Source organism: Tamandua tetradactyla, chromosome 2, assembly GCF_023851605.1.
Source record: "Tamandua tetradactyla isolate mTamTet1 chromosome 2, mTamTet1.pri, whole genome shotgun sequence".
In the NCBI taxonomy this organism is placed as follows: Eukaryota; Metazoa; Chordata; class Mammalia; order Pilosa; family Myrmecophagidae; genus Tamandua; species Tamandua tetradactyla.
In genome coordinates, this window is record NC_135328.1 from 6,948,246 (window position 1) to 6,968,714 (window position 20,469).

General features: G+C 39.9%; 1 protein-coding gene across 2 annotated transcripts in view; it reads right to left on the bottom strand.

The window, feature by feature from the left end:
- Positions 1–416: 416 nt before the first annotated feature.
- LOC143658906 (contactin-associated protein-like 3) overlaps positions 417–20,469 on the bottom strand; it is a 156,091-nt gene continuing 136,038 nt past the window's right edge. Inside the window, exons 20-22 of one of the 2 annotated variants that reach the window (XM_077131326.1) lie at positions 5,409–5,630; positions 5,135–5,206; positions 417–1,380 (exon numbers count right to left, since the gene is read on the bottom strand). In XM_077131326.1, the coding sequence (XP_076987441.1) occupies positions 1,187–1,380; positions 5,135–5,206; positions 5,409–5,630 (488 nt within the window). In that variant the 3' untranslated portion in view covers positions 417–1,186. Of the gene's footprint in view, positions 1,381–5,134; positions 5,207–5,399; positions 5,631–20,469 lie in introns of both variants that reach the window. The other variant, XM_077131318.1, reaches the window with a different exon arrangement.

Genomic DNA, 20,469 nt, shown 5'->3' on the forward strand with positions numbered 1-20,469 from the left:
ATAATCAGAGAAACACCCCTAGACCTTAGTTTGAATCAGATAACCTGCCCCTGCCCTTAGCATCAGCACCTCTCTCCTGATATTCCAAAGAGTAACTTGATGAGACAGATAACATTTTGTTTAGGTGAGTTCAAAATTTCGAACAGGAAATGAAGAGCTTCAGTTCGAAATGTAATTTTGTCCCTAATAAATGAAGACAGTCACAGGAAATCAAAGGATTGTTGTGGTAACTTTCAGGGAGAGAGAATTACAGATTTACAAAGAAAAACTGACCTAATCACTGAAGGGAAATAAACTGAATATTATGTTTCATTCAGATGTGGATGAAGAATGCATTTGCAGGGTTAAGTAGAGTGCATATATATAAGTCTAGTTAGAAAACACACATTTTCGTGAGATCGATGGGAGGTGTTCATTATTATAATTTACAAAAACCAGTATTACAAGTCACAAAGAAAAATTAACAAATTATCACCCACTGAAATCCTCTATACATTGCTATTTAGGAATTTTCTGTCCTATAATATAAATCAGTTCTACAATTTCATAGCTGACATTCAATACTAATTTCATCATTAAAATGCATCCAACGGGATTTAAAGAGCCAAATGGCAAAAGGAATCAACCTTAAAATGTATTTTTTTCCCAGGTCTCTAATACATTTTTGGACAGTGGGCTCTTGTTCACAAGAAAATGGAAACCCAGTCGAAGGCCATCTGAGAAGCATTTCCTGTTTTACAAAGATCAGTAGGGAACTGATAAAGGGACTGCAGCATAGGTTTCCACGAAACAAAATGTGAAAGTCCAACATTGACATTTACCTCTAAAGAAAACTTCTCTGTTGCCTTTTTTTAAGAGAATAAGGCCACAGCTCAAACCTTGGTTCTCATCTGAAACTTATGCAAATTACATTTCAGTCTTAGAAGATCAGGTCAGAGAAGTTAGAAACTGCCAACTTGTGATTAATGATCACACCTGACTCACAGTTACATAAGTACCAGGAAAGAGCACATATCAGTGAGGGGCGCCTCCTGGTACTTTCCATGAGGCTCGGTGTGGGCATTTTAGGGGGGCTGTACTCCCACTTCAGGTTCCAGGAGAACAAGAGCTGGGTCTTCGTCCAAGAAGAGCTTCTGGCTCAGCACACTGCCACACTGTCACAGCAGAAGTCAACCACAGCTACCCATCAGAAGAAATATTCTTTCTGACTTTCATTGGCAGTGTTTTGCACACTGAGTTCACTTTTCAGAGCAGTCTCAGCACCGTCTCCCTTTGTCGAGATATCTGACTCATTTTTTTGGTACAGCCATCTCTGTTGACAAATGCGTATGGCTATGGCAGTGATGCAGAGAAAGATAAAAATCACAACTGCAATCACACCTAGAGAGGGAAGAGAAAAGAAAAGTACGAAGTTAGAATACAAATCATAAATCAGTCTAAGCAGGCATCATTTATACCATATCATGAGAAGTTTTGAGACCAAGCAGTATTATAATATTAAAATTTCTTCAGAACCCCTATAACCTTTACCTACATCTGTTTTATGCCTTTATTCTAAAGATGTATCATGATTAGATTTCAGTTAAGACCTTCGGACTAATGAAGGAGCAGATGTCCTCTTCGGCCACGCCCACACTTTGTGCTAATGATCAGGCTTTATTTCAGAAAGTATAGTGCCTAGTCCCATTGTAGAATAACCAAATGTTATTGTGCACAAATATGAACAGGAAATTTACTTTGATGATGATATACTGTTGAAAGACACCAGTGTGATATGTCTATCTTCAATCCCTAAGAGGTAGACAGGCTCTTAAAGTTGGCTCCTGCGATCGCCCTCCTGGACCCATGCAATGTGTGAGCCCCTCCTTTTGCTTGTGGTCAGGACTTGTAACTTGCTTCTAACCAACAAACTATGGCAAAGGTGATGATAGGCTATACATGGTTACATGTATGTGATTATATTACATTAAAGTTGTGGCACTCATCTTGCTGGATTCTTGCTCCCTGCTGGCTCTGAGGAAGCAAGCAGCTATGTTGGGGGATCAGACATGGTGAGGAACTGCAGGTGGTGTGAAGCTGCTGAGGTTAGCCTAAGCCAACCATCAACAATAGCAACGGAAAGAACGGAAGCTTTCAGCCCTACAACTGCAAGACACTGAATGCTACTAACAACCACAATAGCCAGAAAATGGTCTTTCTCCAGTGGAACCAACAGATGAGAATCCATTCATGATGGCTCCAGGATTGCAGCTCTGAGAGAGCCTAAGCAGTGGACACAGGCAAATTGTGCCCAAACTCCAGACCCCCACACACTGTGGGATGTTCAATACCTGTATTTTTGAACTGCTAAGTGAGTGCTAATTTGTGATGCAGTGTGATAGTTAAGCTCATGTGTCAACTTGGCCAGGTGATAGTGCCTGGTTGTCCTGTTGCTCTGAATTTAAATCACCTGCATGTGAAATTCATTTATGGCTGATTACATCTGCATTCAGCTAAGGAGAGTACCTTCTGCAATGAGTGAGGCTAAAAAGGGGAGGTAAAAATAAATAAATAAATAAACAAACAAACAAACAAATAAATAAATAAATAAAAACAAAAAAACTGACAAACAAAGAAGGAGAGGTCAGAAGAAAGGGAAACAGCTCAGTATAGCCCAGCACAATGCAGCCCAGAGCTCAAAACCAGCTCAGACCCAGACATTTGGAGAAGCAGAAAAGAACTGCCCTAGGGAAAGCCATTTGAACCCAGAGCCAGGAGAGAAGGCCTGGAGACATCACTGTGTGCCTTCCCAAATTAGTACATATGTAACTAAATAAATCCCCTTTATAAAAGCCAGTCCATCTCAGGTGCATTGCATCCCTGCAGCCTTTGCAACTAAGACATGCAGTAATAGTCAACTATAACACCCAATTATTCAAAGGTAGTATAAATATTTATTACATTCATTTACATGGAAAGTGGATAATTTAAATATGTATGACATCAGCTCTGCCGGTGGTCTTCAAACTTGGCTGTACATTAGACAATAACTCGGAATCTTTGGGTGGGAGACCTGGGCATTGTATTTTATAGAAGTTCCTCAGATGATCCTAATGCACTGCCCATGTGCAGAAGTAGCAAGCTATACCATAGAAATAGAAATGTTTGCTCAAGTTAACATATTAATGAAGCACGCATGTCAAATCTGTACCAAAACAAATATATAAAAGCAAGCACTCACTACTCAATATACTTTGAAGATGACTGGCATAAGCTTCAATTCATATGTCCAACTGGCAGATAATAAGAAAGCACGTGCACTGCTCAGTGATGTAAACCAAAATTTATTTCTGAAATATGATTTTACGTTCTACTCATATGGACATAAGCAATTGTTCTCAAGTTCAAACGACTAACAGCTTGCTTGGGTGTAGTTGGTCAAAGGGAGTCCTGAGGACATGCTGTGCAGAGTCCCCACAACCACTCAAGTCAACAGAATTATTTTATCCAAGAGGAGGGAGCCCCGAGGCCATTGCTAAATCTAATATAAATGTATATAAGGATTCTGCATTTCTTATTTGGATGATCTACTGATGGTTGTTAATATTATCATTGATATTATTATGAGCCAGAACAAGAGAGAATAACGAATTAGAGTATTCATTATATGTTCTGTACTTTGTATCTCACTTGGGAACAAACAATAGAGCGGCTTCATTTTTATGTTTAGTAACACAACTTCTCTTTAAAGAGAGATGTCATATCCAATTGCAGTGTTAAGGAGTAGTAAATCTCAAATTACATGGGTCAGGCCAAATTATTATAAAAACACCATCCCCGTTATCTTAACCCATCAAGAGGCTTCAATTCCTATTTTGAAAATATTGACCACATTTAAGTTGATTTATTTTAAACTAGTTTTTGGATCGTAATGAAGTTTTCTAAATAAAACCAACTTAGGAATGATTTGGTTTAGTTTCATTATGATACAAAAGTATTTCTTTTAGATATGCATTATTAATAAAATTTAATATTTTGTTTTTTGATTGAGTTGTAAAATAAGGGCCATATTAAATTATATTTATAACGCACTACAAAAATAAAAGGAGCTGCTTTAGGGATGGAAACGTTAACATTATTATAGAAATTTGGTCAGCACTCCAAAATATCTGAATATTTACATAATTCTTTGGAGAAAATTGGTGTCTAAGCGAATGTGGGTGCAATCAGTTGATTCAACCTGACCATGTCCACACCCAACATGAACACTGACCATGTGCTGTCATTCAGCTCTGTGAGTAACAAGGTACTCAGGCGGTTAACATCAGCAACATACAGTAGTTAGTTAGCTTATGTTTGGGTGGTAATGGAATAGAATACCAGTTGACTTGTATGTATACTAAGCAGAGTTTGTAACTGACTCTATTTCAATAATCTAATGAAATGAAGTAAAACTTTCTTCAGCATGATAAAGAAAGTGATTATTCATTGTTTGAGCTAAGATGGCTAAATTCTGTCTCTGAGAATATACTGCTTGTTTTGCCAGGAAGATATATTTAAGATGCATTTACTTTTATTCCTTCAATTCAAAATGATCATGAAGCATTCAGTCCATTAGCTCAATATATTTAAAAATTAAATTTAAAATAATGCATATGTCCATGGAAGCATCTAAACTATGAAAACTGTCATTATCTGAAACATGAAAAATATAAAACTACGTTTCTGGTATTAATTTTCTCTTAGGCGTCATTGGTTTTTACATAACTATTTATAGAGTCAGTTATCTGACACAGGAGTCATGAAAATGTTATTTTAAAATTGTATATTATATATATATACACACACACACATATATATGAAATATGCCTTGAGAGATACTAAAACCTATTTCCAAATGCAGATCTTCTCATTATTATATAATTTTGCAACTATTCTTTAAAAACTGTGCTTTAGAAGGATTGTCAGTTCCTTTGCTAAACCTCTTCAGAGAAGCTCAGTTTAATTCAGTGACATCCCATCAGAATGTCCACAAATATATAAGGCATGCCATTGATTTCACTAATCAGTGCAGGTTCCTACAGGTATTCTTTCCCGATTAAGCTCACAGTGATAACAGAGCAAGAACGAGGTCATTCAAGGATGGCCCTGTTACCTCCGATTATGGCAGAGTCACTTCTGTCCGCGTTAACTAAGGGCTCCCCCTCATCTGTTGGTCCAGAACGACCTACATCAGAAAAAGGAAGAGTAACAGGCAAGTAGAGAAAAGGACTGCTGAGAAAGTCATAAACATTGTAGCAGAGGCTACAATGGGAGAAACTGAGGAGGTAGGGAGGGAGTGAAAGGGGTAGAGACAGCGAGAGAGGAAGACAGACAGACAGACACTTTGGGAAGCCCCGGTACACGGAGGGGCCACCCACCTGCGTTACCTGCAAGCCTCCGGGTCAGCTCCGGAAAGGGGGAGCCGGGCCCCGCCCCCGCCGCGCAGCGGGCCGCGGCGGCCACGTGGCCGCGGATGGTGGCCCGGGCCGGGCCTCCGACGAGCAGCGCGGCCTTCAGGGGGGCCGCCCGGCCGAAGCGCACGGCGGACAGGCAGCCGGTGAAGCCGTGCGCCCCTGCGCGCCGCGTGTCCGCGTCGGCGCCCGGGGCATCTGCCAGGGAAAGCAGCGGGACAGGAAGGGTTACAGGTCAGAACATCACAACCTCTCCACAACAGCGACGTGGAAACTCCCTCCAATCCTTTGAACTGCCATCATTATGAAAGAGCAGAGCCATTCCCTGTCGGCCTGGCGGGGTGGAGTTTAGCCAGTTGTCATGCAGGTGTAACTCTGCGTATGGGCCAAGTAAAGCTTCCCTGGATGCAGCCGGGGGTACCAATGAACGAGATGCTCTGACATTCAATTTTTTCGAAAGATAAATTAAAATGCATTTTTTGGAATGTCTGTGGCCAATAATCCACGGAGGTACAACGGGCTATCTCCTGATCTGAACGCAACAATGCTCCCGGCGTCCTCTCTTTCGTTGACCCACAATTTACGCTCGAGTCTTGCTGAGTGTTCTCACATCCCGGAGGCGGAGGCGACCACACCCTAACAGCAGGTGCAGCAGCGCCAGCTTCACACAAACTTTCTTTCCTCCCCTTCACACTTGTGGTTTCTCTGTCCACTTTGTCCTCCCACTGCCATCCACCTCCCATACTCAGCCCAATAGCACCAAGTTTATTATACAATCGATGGGAGCAGAGATACATAGGGATTGGAACATCGACTTACTAATTTCAGTAAGGATTACATCATGCCTTCTACTTGCCTACAGGACATAAATTCTGAACAAGGCCCTCAGCTGTAGACTTCAATTGTTTAAAGGTGTCAGGCTGAGCCTGCATCTTCCCACCAGAGCTAACCATGCCAGTATGATCACAGTACTTTCATCTGCTGCCAATTCCTTCCACACTTCATAGCACTTACATGGCCATGTTGACTCTCCTTTTTGCTAATAACCATCCTATAGCTACCAAGGATTTACCAAATGCCTTCCATGTACTGGCAATGTGCTGAGCAACCCGCATAAGATATTTACTCCTCACAGCAACATTATGAGTGTTATTATACCTATTTTGTAACTAGGAGCCTAAAGTTCTGAAGTTAGTAACCTAAAGCTTAAGTAAATTAAGTCATTTAGTTGGCGAGTGCCAGGACTGACCTGAATCTACTCTCCTTGCATCAATCCCTTTCTCTAAAGGATATGCTTTCTTTAGTTCTGTTAATATCTTTTGGACATGGCCATAATTGCTCACCTTAGGTAACAGATGGGAATCATACTATTCTTTCTACTTTAATGATTGCATGCACATTTCCATAGTATATTCACATATATTATGTAAGTGTTTTTTCACTGACTGAACAGTGGACCTTTAAGTTCAACTGAGAATCTAACTTCTGATTCATTCTGTCCTTGTGTTATAGTGAACTAGAGGGCAACTTTTATTTCCTTTGAGTTCAAGGTTTTGAGAGGCACTTCTCTTTTGTCTCCATTTCCTGACAACAAATTACAAATAACAATAAATAATTTTGATTATATCTGATTTGTGGTAGCATGAAAAATAAAGGGTTATTGGTATCGTAAATATAAAAGAGAGCTCAGAGACTTGCTTCTTGCTACACAGCTAAAAAGCAGTGGAGCAGGCTCTCTAAAGAAGGCATCTGAACTCTGAAGCCAGCACACTTCACTACACTGCCGCCAGTCCCACCCCCTGCATCAGTTACAGAATATCACACTCCCTGGATTGTCCATCTGTCTCACATAGTAGATGGCAATTTCCTAGTGGGCAGTCTTTTATTCATCAATCGCCATAGCCCTAAGTTCAATGTCTCTTATATAGGATGCACGCGATATATATTCTTCTTATTAAAGAATAAATTGAGCCCCATTACCATACAGCTCACCCTTCTGTGCACACAATTTTAACATCTGAAACCATTTTTATCTGGCACTCCCAAAGAGTCGTCTGACAAGTGCACAGGACCCCCCTTGTCATAAAATTTATTTGCATTTGGCTCAAGCTAAAAATACACTTCCATATTTGATTGCCATCTTGTGCCCTTGAGTGTCGTGAGTGGAGTTGCAAAGTAACCGAGGACTTCATCCTTCTCACTACAGTAAGCAACATACTTGCTTATGGGGCAGGTTTCTTATCTAATTACAGGTCTTTATCTTTATTCCTTTATCTTGCTACTTCAGTCCATCACTCATGAAAGCTAAATTTGCATATCTTATTATTCCTCTAGCTTGGAAAATAGCTGTACTATCTGAGAAAATAGTGACTTGACACCTTCTGCAAATGCATGGTATGCTACTCAGGCTTACAAAACTCTGTTCAGTGGTTTTGAGTTGCAAAAGTAAATGCTTGTGACATCTAGGGGTGAAAGTCTTCCTGGCAATGCAGATATGACCCCCAAGGATGAGCCTGGCCCTGGCACTGTGGAACTGACAACACTTTCTTGACCAAAAAAGGGAAAATAAATATAACAAAACAAGACATCAGTGGCTAAGAGAGTTCAGGGTCAAGAGGCTACTCTACAGGTTACTTTTATACAAGCTTCAACTAGATATTGCTACTGTCATGGTTTGCCAAACCCCAACCAAAACTATCCCTGCCAACCCTAAAGAACACTAGGGCTATATCTGAGATTCTGCAAAGGATCCATGCACTAGGATTTGCATTTCCCTAATGTTTAATAGTTTTGTGCATCTCTACATGCATTTTGGGGCCATTTGTGTGCCATCATTGGAGAGGTGTCTATTCCAGTCTTTTGTCCATATTTATTTGTATTTTTTTGTTGTTGAGTTATAGGATTTAAACTTTTATTGGATATGTAATTTCCAAATATTTTCTCCAATTCTGTAGTTATATTTTTGCTTTCATGATGAAGTCCTTTTATGCACAAAATGATGAAGTCACACTTATCTATTTTCTTCTCTTCTTGTTCATGGCTTGGATATAAAGTCTAAGAAACAACTGCCAAACACAAGACCCTGAAGATGCTTCCCTGTGTTTTCTTCTAGGAGTTTTATAGTTTTTGGTTCTTATATTTAGGACTTCAATCCATTTTGAGTTAATTTTTCATATGGTATAAGGTAGGGATCCACCTTCATTATTTGGGATTGTTTTTTATATCCAGTTTTCTCACAACCATTTGTTAGAGAGACTATTATTTCCCAATAAGTGGAATTGGAACCCTTATCAAAAGTCAATTGACACTGCACAGGTGGTTCAGTGGTAGAATGCTCGCCTTTCATGCAGGAGACCTGGGTTCAATTTCCGAACCATGCACCCCCCACCCCCCAAAAAAGTCAGTTGATCATAGCTGTGAGGGTTTATTTCTGATCTCTTAATTTGAATCCACTAGTCTATGTGTCTGTCCTTGTGCCAGTACCATGATGTTTTGATCACTGTAGCTCTGTAATAAGTTTTTAAATTGGGAAGTATGAGTCCTCCAGCTTTGTTCTTTTTCACGTTGGTTGCTACCATTTGGGGCCCCTACTCTGCTATATAAATTTGATGACTGGTGTTTCACTTCTGCAAAGGCTTCTGGACTTTTGAGTGGGATTGTGTTGAATCTGTAAATTGTTTTGGGTGGAACTGTCATCTTCCAATCCATGAACACAGAATGTCTTTCCACTTATTTAGGTCTTCTTTGATTATTTTCAACAATAGTTTGTACTTTTCCATGTATATGTCCTCTATGTCCTTAAATAAACTTATTCCTAGATATTTGCTTCTTTTCAGTGCTACTTTAAATGGAAAATTTTCTTGATTTCCTCTGATACAAACACTGCTGACCTTTGCAGGGTGATCTTTTACCCCACCACTTGGCTGAATTTGTGTATTAGCTCAAGTAGCTCTATTGTGGAATTTTTTTAGGACTTTCTGTATATAGAAATCATGTTATCTGCAAATAGTGAAAGTTTTACTACTTCCTTTCCAATTTGAATGCCCTTTATTTTATTTTATTTTATTTGCCTAATTTCTCTGGCTACAACTTCTAGTACGATCCTGAATAACAGTGGTGACATGGCATACTCGCCTTGTTCCTGATCTTGGAGGGAGGGAAAGCTTTCAGTCTTTCATAATTGTGTTAGTTGTTAGATGTGGGCTTTTCAAATATGCCCTCTATCATATTGAGAAATATTCCTTTATCCCTTTTTTCTATGTGCTTTTATGAAGAAGCATTGCTAGATTTTGTCAAATGCCTTTTTTTTGCATCAATTGAAGTGATCATGTGTCCTTTGATCTGTTAATGTAGTGAATTACATTAATTGAGTTTCTTATTTTGAACCACCCTTGCATACCTGGACAGATCCCACTCAGTCTTGGAGTATAATTCTTTTAATGTGTTGTAGGATTTGGTTGAAGACTTTTGCACCTGTATTCAAAAGGGATATTGTAGGCATCTTTCTTGTGGTATCTGTTTCTGGCTTTGGTATGAAGATGCTGTTGGCCTCATAAAATGAGTTAGGTAATGTTCCTTCCTCTTCAATGTTCTGGAAGATTCTGAGCAGGTTTGGTTTTAATTATTCTTGAAATATTCAGTAAAATTCCACTGTGAAGCCATCTGGTCCTGTGCTTTTCTTTGTTTGGAAGGTTTTTGATTACTAATTCAATCATTTACTTGTTATTGGTCTGTTGAGATCTTGATATGGTGCATTTTTGTTTTCATTTGCCACAAAATATTTCCTAATTTCTCTTGTGATGTCTTTATTGACCCCTTGGTTGTTTAAGAATGATTTAATTTCCATATATTTATCAGTTTTACAGTTCTCCCTCTGTTATGAATTTGTACCTTTTTTCCATTGTGAACAGAGAAGATATGTTGTGTGGTTTCAGTATATTTGACTTTACTGAGACTTGTTTTTTGACTTAACATATGGTCAGTCCTGGAGAATGATCCATGTGACGTAGAAAAGAAAGTATTTCAGGCTGATGTTGGGTGAAGTGCTCTATACATATCTGCTAGGTTTAATTGTTTTTATAGTGCCATTCAAGTCTTATATTTCCTTATTGATTCACTGTGTTCACATTCTATCCGCTATTTAAAGTAGTTTGTACTGAAATCTCTAAAAATTAATGTAGAATCCTCTATTTCTCCCTTCAAATCCATAAATATTTGCTTTTTAAAAAATATTTTGGTGCTCTGCCATTAGGTGCAAAAATATTTATAATTGTTAGGTCTTCTTGTTAAATTCATCCCTTTATTACTATCGGGTAATGTTTGTCCCTCATAAGAATTTTTTATGTAAAATTTTTTATCATATTAGCATAGCTAACCCACATCTGTTTTGGTTACTATTTGCAAGGTATATATTTTTCCATTCTTTTGCTGTTAACTTACTTTAGTTTTCAAATTTAAGGTGAGTCTCCAGTAAATAGCATATTTAGATGTGTCATGCTTTTTTTAATCCATTCTGCCAGTCTCAGCTTTTTGACTGGAGAGTTTAATCCATTTACATTTACAATAATGATGGATGAAACGCAATTTTCTTCTGTTATTTTGCTGTTTGGTCTTTGTAAATGTTATACCTTTTTTGGCCCTCAATTCCTCCATTGTTCATATTCATATTCACTTGATTTTTTGGTATTGTGCCGTTTTGAGTCCCTTCCTAATTCTGTATGTATTTTTCAAATATTTTCTTTCCAGTTACCACGGGGTATAATTATACATCATAAATCTATAGCAATCACATTTCATTTGTTATCAGCTTAATGTCAATTGCATACATGTATGCAAACCTTTAAAGCCTCTGTACTACTACTTTTTATTTAAAACTATATCTTCATATATTTCATATCTAAAACCATAAATCTATTATTACTTTTTATGCATTTGCATTTTAGCAATGTTAAGGAGTAAAAAAAATGGTGTATATAACCAAAAATAGAATATATAGTGCACGCAATTATAATTACCCATATGGTTAACTTTACCAGAGGTCTTTATTTCTTTATGACACTTTGATATACTGTCCGCTGTCCTTTCCTTTAAGTCTGAAGAACTCCCTTTAGCATTGCTTATAGGATAAGTCTAGTGGTAACAAATACCCTAAGCTTTTATTTATCTGGTAATGTAAATCTCTCCCTCATTTCTGAGATAGTCTCACAGGATATAAAATTATTGGTCAGCAATTGTTTTCTTTTAACACTTTAAATATTTTACTCCTCTGTCTTATCTCTGTAGTTTCTGATGAGAAATCAGCAATCATACTTATGGGGACTCCCTTGTCTATAGCATGTTGCTTTTGTCTTGCAGATTTCAAAACTCTCTCCTTGTTCTTGGTATTAGAGTTTGACTACTATATGTCAGGGCATGGTTTCATTGAGTTTATCCTGTTTGCAGTTCTTCGAGCTTCTTGAATGTGCACATTTGTGTGTTTTGTTAAATTTGGGACATTTTATACCACAATTTCTTTGAATACTCCCTTGGCATCTTTCTCTTTTTCTGTTACTTGCAGAACTACAATGCATATAATGCATATATATTTAATGGTGTCCCACAGATATTTTAGGGTCTGTTCACTGTCTTTCATTCTTTTTTGGTTCTGCTCTGTCATGGTCAGGTTCAAGTTTCAACTTGGCCAGGTGGTGGTGCCTGTTTGTCTGGTTAGGCAAGTGCTGGGCTGTCTGTTGCTATGAGGACATTTCATAGAATTAAATCATGATCACGTCAGCTGATTCCAGTTGTAATGAGCCAAAGGGAGTGTCTTCTGCAATGAGTGGCATTTAACCTAATCACTGGAAAGCTTTTAAGGAGGATTCAGAAGAGACAGGCTCTCTTCCTGCCTCAGCCAGCGAGCCTCTCCTGTGGCATTCATCCAGACCCTCCATCGAGTTGTCAGCTTCACGGACTGCCCTGTGGATTTTGGGCTCTATGCTACCACAGTTACATGAGACACTTTTATAAATTTTATATTTATGAATATTTCCTACTGATTCTATTTCTCTAGAGAAACCTAACTAATACAGCTTGGTACCAGGACTGGGGTGAGTTGGCAGAAGAAATAGTGAAAATATCACCATGTGATTCTTCCAATTCTTCACTTTTATGAAGTCAGGCTCTCAGGGATAATGTTTCTGACACCTTTATGTAGTTTTGTGGAATTAGGAGGTATAGAGATGTTGACTGGTTGTTGTTAGATACACTGTATACATTAATGAGTGAAAGGGATGGGTTTAAGGATTCAAATGAGAAGCTTATGCATTCTCTGACAGATGTAAGCATTTCTATTAAGTGTCCTGAAGGAAAATCTTATTTTCTGTAGATGCAGACTTGAAATCTCCAAAAATCAGACTCAGAATCTTATTGTTAGAGTAGCAACTTTACAATGTAAACTGAAATCTCAATCTTGCATGGTGTCTGCTGTTAAAGTGAAGGCATTGATTGGAAAGGAGTGGGACCCTGAAAAATGGGATGGTGACATATGGATTGATAATGATGATGGTGGAGAGGTTGGAACCCTAGGTCATGCTGAGTCTTCTCTAAATAACCCTGTATCAGTTTGCCCTGAGGACATGGCCTTCCCACCATCAGCCTGCCCTAAAGAGTTGACCACCCAACCTCCACCTGAAGGGATCAGCCCTAGAATTATTAATCCTGTTTCACCAGATGAAACTTCAAATGAATGCCCTGAAGCAAATGGCTTGGAAGATACTTCTAACTCCTTTCATGACCCACCCCCACGACTCTCATTTCTTCCAGACCTATAACTAGACTAAAGTCCCAACAGGCCCTAAAATGTGAGGTACAAAGTATCACCCATGAGGAGGTATGTTACATTCCAAAAGAACTGTGTGAGTTTTCCAATTTATACAGACAAATCAGGGGAATGTGTGTGGCAATGGATTTTAAGGGTGTGGGGAAAATGATGGGAGGAACATAAAGCTGAATCAGGCGGAATTTATTGTTATGGCCTCACTAAGCAGAGATTCTGCAACATTATAGCTCAAGGGGTTAGAAAAGGCATTAACAGTTTGTTGGGATGGTTGGTTGAAACATGGATCAAAATGTGGCCAACATTACCTTGAATGTTGAAATGCCAGAACTGCCCTGGTGTAATGTAGATGAGGGGATCCAGAGGCTTAGAGAGTTTGGAATGTTAGAGAGGATTTATCATGCAAAGCCTGCTCTTATACCCCAGGAATGTCCGGAGGATGCACCTTTTACCAGAACTATGAGAAATAAATTTGTGAAACTAGTGCCATCATCCCTGAAGAGCTCTGTGGTTGCACTTCTCTGTAGGTCAGATATTACTGTGGGAACTGCTGTCACTGAGATGGAATCCTTAAACACAATGGGGATGATGGGATCCCAAGTTGACAGAAGCCAGGTAGCAGCACTTAATCACCAAAGACAAGGTGGACGTGACTATCATAATCGACAATAGACCCAAAGCAGAAGTCAAAATAATCTGACTCACGGAGACTTGTGGCATTGGCTAGTAACTCATGGGGTACCTAGAAGTACAATAGATGGGCAGTCTACTAAATTCTTGTTTGAGCTGTATAAACAAGAGTTCTAAGTCAAGTGAACAGTGTCTAACTTGAATTACAAGAACACAAACACCACTCTGGTCCACCAGTCAGAGTGGGGACTTATGGAGGCCAGGTGACTGATGGAGTTTTAGCTCAAGTCCATCTCACATTGGGTCCGGTGGGTCTCCGGACCTATTCTGTAGTTATTTCCCCAGTTCCAGAAGGCATAATTGGAATAGACATACTGAGTAACCGTCAGAATCCCCACATTCGCTCTCTAACTTGTGCGGTGAGGGCTATTATGGTGTGAAAGGCCTAATGGAAGCCATGAGAACTGCCCCTACCTAGCAAAATAGTAAGTCAGAAGCAAAACCTGAATCCTGTAGGGATTGCAGAGATTAATGCCATTCTTAAGGACTTGAAGGATACAAGGGTGGTGATTCCCACCACATCCCCATTCAACTCTCCTATTTGGCCCATGCAGAAAACAGGTGGGTTTTGGAGGATGACAGTGGATTACCGTAAGCTCAACCAGGTGGTAACTCCAATTGCAGCTGCTGTTCTGGATGCAGTATCATTGCTTGAGCAAATCAGTACACCCCTGGTATCTGGTATACACCTATTGAGCTGGCAAGGTCAGCAATACGCTTTCACTGTCCTACCTCAGGGATATATAAACTCTAGAGCCCTATGTCATAATCTTGCCCCCAGGGACCTTGACAGTTTCTCCCTCCCAAAAGACATCACACTGGTCCATTATATTGCTGATATCATGTTGATTGGACCTAATGAGCAAGAAGTAGCAACTACTCGAGACTTACTGGTAAGGCATTTGTGTGTCAGAGGATGGGAGATAAATCCAACAAAAATACAGGGTCCTTCCACCTCAGTGAAATTTTTAGTTGTCCAGTGGTGTGGGGCATGCCGAGATATCCTTTCTACAGTGAAGGTTAGGTTGCTGCCTCTGGCCCCTCCTACGACCAAAGAAGAGGCACGATGCCTAGTTGATCTCTTTGGATTTTGGCGACAACATATTCCTCATTTGGGTGTGCTACTCCAGCCCATTTATCAAGTGACCAGAAAAGCAGCTAATTTTGAGTGGGGACCTGAACAAGAGGAGGCTCTGCGACAGGTCCAGCCTGCTGTATGAGCTGCTCTGCCACTTGGACCATATGATCCAGCAGATCCAATGATGCTGAAAGCGTCAGTGGCAAATAGAGATGCTGTCTGGAGCCTTTGGCAGGCCCCTGTAGGAGAATCACAACACAGACCCTTAGAATTTTGGAGCAAAGCCTTACCGTCTGCTGCAGATAACTACTCTTCTTTTGAGAAACAGCTTTGGGCCTGCTACTGGGCCTTAGTAGAGACTGAATGCTTAGCCATGGGCCACCAAGTTACCATGAGGCCTGAGTTGCCTATCATGAGCTGGGTGTTGTCTGACCCACCAAGCCATAAAGTTGGGCATACACAGCAGCACTTTGTTGTAAAATGGAAATGGTATATATGAGATAGGGCCAGAGCACGTCCTGAAGGCACAAGTAAGTTACATGACGAAGTGGCCCGAATGCCCATGGTCTCCACTCCTGCCACATTACCTTCTCTTTCCCAGACCAGATCTATGGCCTCTTGGGGAGTTTCTTACAGTGAACTGACTGAGGAAGATAAACTTTGGGTCTGGTTTACAGATGGTTCAGCATGATATGCAGGTACCACCCAAAAGTGGACAGCTGCAGCACTACAACCCCTTTCTGGGGTGTCCTTGAACGACAGTGGTGAGGGGAAATCCTCCCAGTGGGCAGAACTTTGAACAGTGCACCTGGCTGTTCATTTTTCTTGGAAGGAGAACTGGCCAGAGGTACATTTGTATACTGACTCATAGGCTGCTGCTAATGGTTTGGCTGGATAGTCAGGGACTTGGAAAGACCATAATTGGAAAATTGGTGGCAAAGAGGTCTGGGAAAGAGGTATGTGGATAGACCTTTCTGAGTGGGCTAAAAACATGAACATATTTGTGTCCCATGTGAATGTACACCAGAGGGTGACTTCAGCAGAGGAAAGTTTGAACAATCAACTGGATAAGATGACCCGTTCTGTGGATACCAGTCAGCCTCTTTTCCCAGCTACTCCTGTCATTGCCCAATGGGCTCATGAACAAAGTGGTCATGGTCATAGGGATGGAGGTTATGCATGGGCTCAGCAACATGGACTTCCACTCACCAAGGCTGACCTGGCTACAGCCACTGCTGACTGCCCAATCTGCCAGCAGCAGAGACCCACACTCAGCCTCCAACATGGCACCATTCCCCAAGGTTACCAGTTGGCTACATGGTGGCAGGTTGATTACACTGGACTACTCCCTTCATTGAAGGGGCAGTGATTTGTTCTAACTGGAATAGACGCATACTCTGGATATGGGTTTGCTTTCCCTGCACACAATGCTTCTGCCAAAACTACCATCCGTGGGCTTACAGAATACCTTATCCAATGTTATGGAATCCCACACAACATTGCTTCTGATCAAGGAATACACTTCATGGTAAATTAAGTACAGGAATGGGCACTTGGCCTATTTGGGGAAGATTTCATATGTTTACGGATGTATGCAGTGCAGTTAAGTATTGTTAGGTGAGGAAGAAATATGCCTTTTATTGTTTTCTATTTAGAAATTAAGTATGGTTTAAGGTGATGTATACAGCTGCCAAGGTGACAAGGGGTGGACTGTCATGGTCAGGTTCATATATCAATTTGGCCAGGTGGGGGTACCTGTTTGTCTGGTTTGACAAGTGCTGGCCTGTCTGTTGTTATGAGGACATTTCATGGAATTAAATCATGATCACGTCAGCTGCATCCACAGGTGAATTCATTTGTAATCAGCCAAGAGGAATATCTTCTGCAATGAATGGCATTTAATCTAATCACTGGAAGGCTTTTAAGGAGGATTCAGAAGAGACTGTCTCTCTTCCTGCTTCAGCCAGCAGGTCTCTCCTGTGGAGTTTATCCAGACCCTCCATCAGAGCCATCAACTTCACAGCCTGCCCTATGGATTCTGAACTCTATGTTCTGATGGTTACATGAGACACTTTTATAAATTTTATATTTATGAATATTTCCTGTTGATTCTGTTTCTCTACAGAACCCTAACTAATACATGCTCCTCAGCCTGAATCACTTCAATTCTCTTGTTTTTTGCATTCACTGATTCTTTCTTCTTCGAGCTCCAATCTGCTGTGGCAACTCTCTTGGGAATTTTTCATTTCAGTTATTTTGGTCTTCAACTCCTGCATTTCTGCATGCTTTATTTTTACAATTTTTACCTCCATATTGATATCTTCATTTTGCGCAATCATTTTTTTCAAGATATCCTTTAATTCTCTCTGTGTGTGTTTTCATGACCTTAACCATATTGAGGATCATTATTTACAAACCTTTTTCTGGTGTGTCTAAAAATTTGATCCTCTTCTTTGATGGTTTCTGGATTTTTATTTTGTTCCTGGCACTGTCTTGTGCATCATGTGTTTATTTTCTAATCATTTTTTGCACACTGTACCTTTTAATATTTTAAGGTGCAACTCTGGGATTTAGTCTCTGAGCTGTCAGTTCCTTAAGTTTGCATCCAGGTTGGACTGATATGATAGAGAATACCTTGAGTGTTAAGAGCTTTAAAAATGCAAAAAACACCTTTCCCGATATTTACTGATTGGCCCTGTGTCGGCTCACGCTCTCATTTACAGCCCAGCCCTCCTAGCAAGAAGAGCAGGTGGAGGTGAATGTGAGGAGCAGGTTTCTCTCTCTCGCTTTTCTGAGCCTGCTTGTTTTTGCCTTGGGCTTGTTTTTGCTCATGGCCTGAAAAATTTCCCATTTATAGGAATTCAGGTGCCCCCTTTAACCTCTATGAAATAGACTTTCTCCTCCTGCAGGAGAAAACGCCTATGCACTTACAGCAGGTAATCCTTTGCTCCACTTTGTTTTGTTTTGTCCTAATTGTTTCTTGCACCACTTTTGCTTTCCACAAGCTGCATGCGACTGAATGGCAAATCCTAGGAGGGTGAGCCCAAGATGAGTTTCCTAGTTCAGTTACTGATAACTGTGTCACCTGATAGAATGGCACAACACACAGGCACCCTGGTATGTGCTTAGGAGTTACTCTTCAGGCCATTCTCCCAAGAAGGTAGTACAGAAGGAGCCAGCAAGACACTAAGAGCTTCTTCTACCATGTTTAAAGCTGCTTTTTCCTTGATTAGGCCCTTGCCCAGGTACTGCACTGTTTCCTGTACTTTTCTGTATTTTAACTGTTTTCTGGAACTTTGAAGAAGATGGCTTTGCTAGTCTTTGCCAGTTATTCAAAGATTTTGTATCAGTACCTTGTTTACTTACACTGCCATCTTGGTCAATAGGAAGCTGGAACTACTTTTTAAAGAGCACTGAGTTTCATCTCTGTAAATTGTGCTATTACTGAAGAACTATTGGTACTACATATACTAGCATTATTTATTTCAAGAATCTGTACTGCATATTGATGCATATACATATATATGGACTAGTGAATTGAATGTGCAGGGGTAGATATATATGTACACAAACTGCCTATCATTAATTTAGAGGTAGTTATGAACATGTATGCATGTTTGGGGGGTGTACATTTACATTGAAAGGGGTTTCTCTCCTCTTCATATTTTTTGCATCCTACAACTATGGTTTAAATTCAATTTTTTTTTTAGGTGCATGTTCCAGGAATCAAACCCGGGTCTCGCACATTGAAGGTGAGTATTCCACCACTGAACCACCTATGCACTCTTAATTCAATTTTCGATTGCAGTAATTTCTCTAGCATTTCTGAAAATGGGGGTATATGGTTAATATTTATCAATTTTTCTTTGTTATCCAAAAAGACCTTTCTTTAACATTTTCCAATAAATGATACAGTAAATGCTTTACTTGCAGTCCATTCCTCTTAGTAATATAATAATATCATCCGGCCATTTTTTTTATTCCATTGCTATAGAAAAGAAGTTGTCTATGCTGATGCCAGAATCATTGTTATTTCTTAGAAGGAACCTCTCCTTCTGTCTGGAAGTTTGTAAGTTTTTTCCCTTTTTTTTTAACTAAGGAATTTTCACATAATTTTTCAAGATGTGTGTTTTTCTTCTCATAATAATCAGTGACCCTTTTCAATTTGCAACTCAAGCTTTTCTACAATTCATAGAACTCTTTTCTTTCCTTTCTTTTTTTTTTTTTTCTTTTGCATGGGCAGGTACTGGGAAATGAATCAGGGCCTCCAGCATGGCAGGTGAGAATTCTGCCACTGAGTCACCATTGCACCACCCTAGAACTCTTTTCTTTAAAAAAAAAAGCGTGGCATGTGAGAATTCTGCCACTGAGCCACCATTGCACCACCCTAGAACTCTTTTCTTTAAAAAAAAGCAATGTATTTTTTGGCTCCTTCTACTTCTCTTTCTTCATATTCAATAATTGATGCTAGGTTTCCTGGCTCTAATTTACAATATCTCTTCTTTTCTCTAATATCTATCTATTAAGTTTTTTGCTCTGTAGATCGAGACATTTCCTCTACATCTCCAGGCCTATTTAAGGATAATCAGTTGTGATCTCATTCAAATAACCCAGTGAAGTTTTTCTTTTCTTTTTCTTTTTACATTAGAGTTCACTGTGTTGTACAATCATATGGCTTTTAAAAAATATTTTTATTGTAGTGACAGATGTGTCACTACAATGAAATTTCCCCTTCTGACCCCATTCAAATGCCACACAGTATCATTTTGGAAATCATAGGTTTTAATTACCAGTGTTTCTTTCGAAGTAGGTGTTAGGGATGGGGGAGGGATGATTTTATTAAAATATTTTTGAGTTTCAAGTTTCCTCCTAGTGTTTTCTCTTCTTCATCAGCTCTGTTTCTATGTGGGAACTTTTCTTTATTGTTTGTGCTTCCACCCTTCCTACCCACCTCTATTCCTATCCTTGATGCTAGAGTCCCTCTGGTGTGACATTGTTTATTTTCTCATCTATTATTGGTCTGCTTGTTGGGATTTGATCATTGGTGTTCTTATTTAATACATGGGTCATGACAAAATAGAAGGGGCAGCTTCTCTGTTCCTGGAAGCAGCAGTGGACCTGTGGGCAGCCTGTCAGACCACAAACAATACGCAAGGAATGACCACAAACAGCAGGTCTCTCAACCTTACCCAACCATAAAGGTAGAGGGAATGTGGGACGATGATTTGGCTCCCTTTCAGCTCCACGAGGGGCAGAGCAGACATGGTCATGCTGGGCAATGTTGACCATTTCTTTGGGAGTCCAGATTTCCCTGATAGTCAAGCTTTCCCCAGTTTCCATAGCTTTCAGATTCCCACCCTATTCTCTCCTTGGTCCCAAACGTAAAAACCACACAACAACTCTCATTCATACTTTCCTGCCCCCCTCCCACCTATTAGACTGACCCTACAACTCCT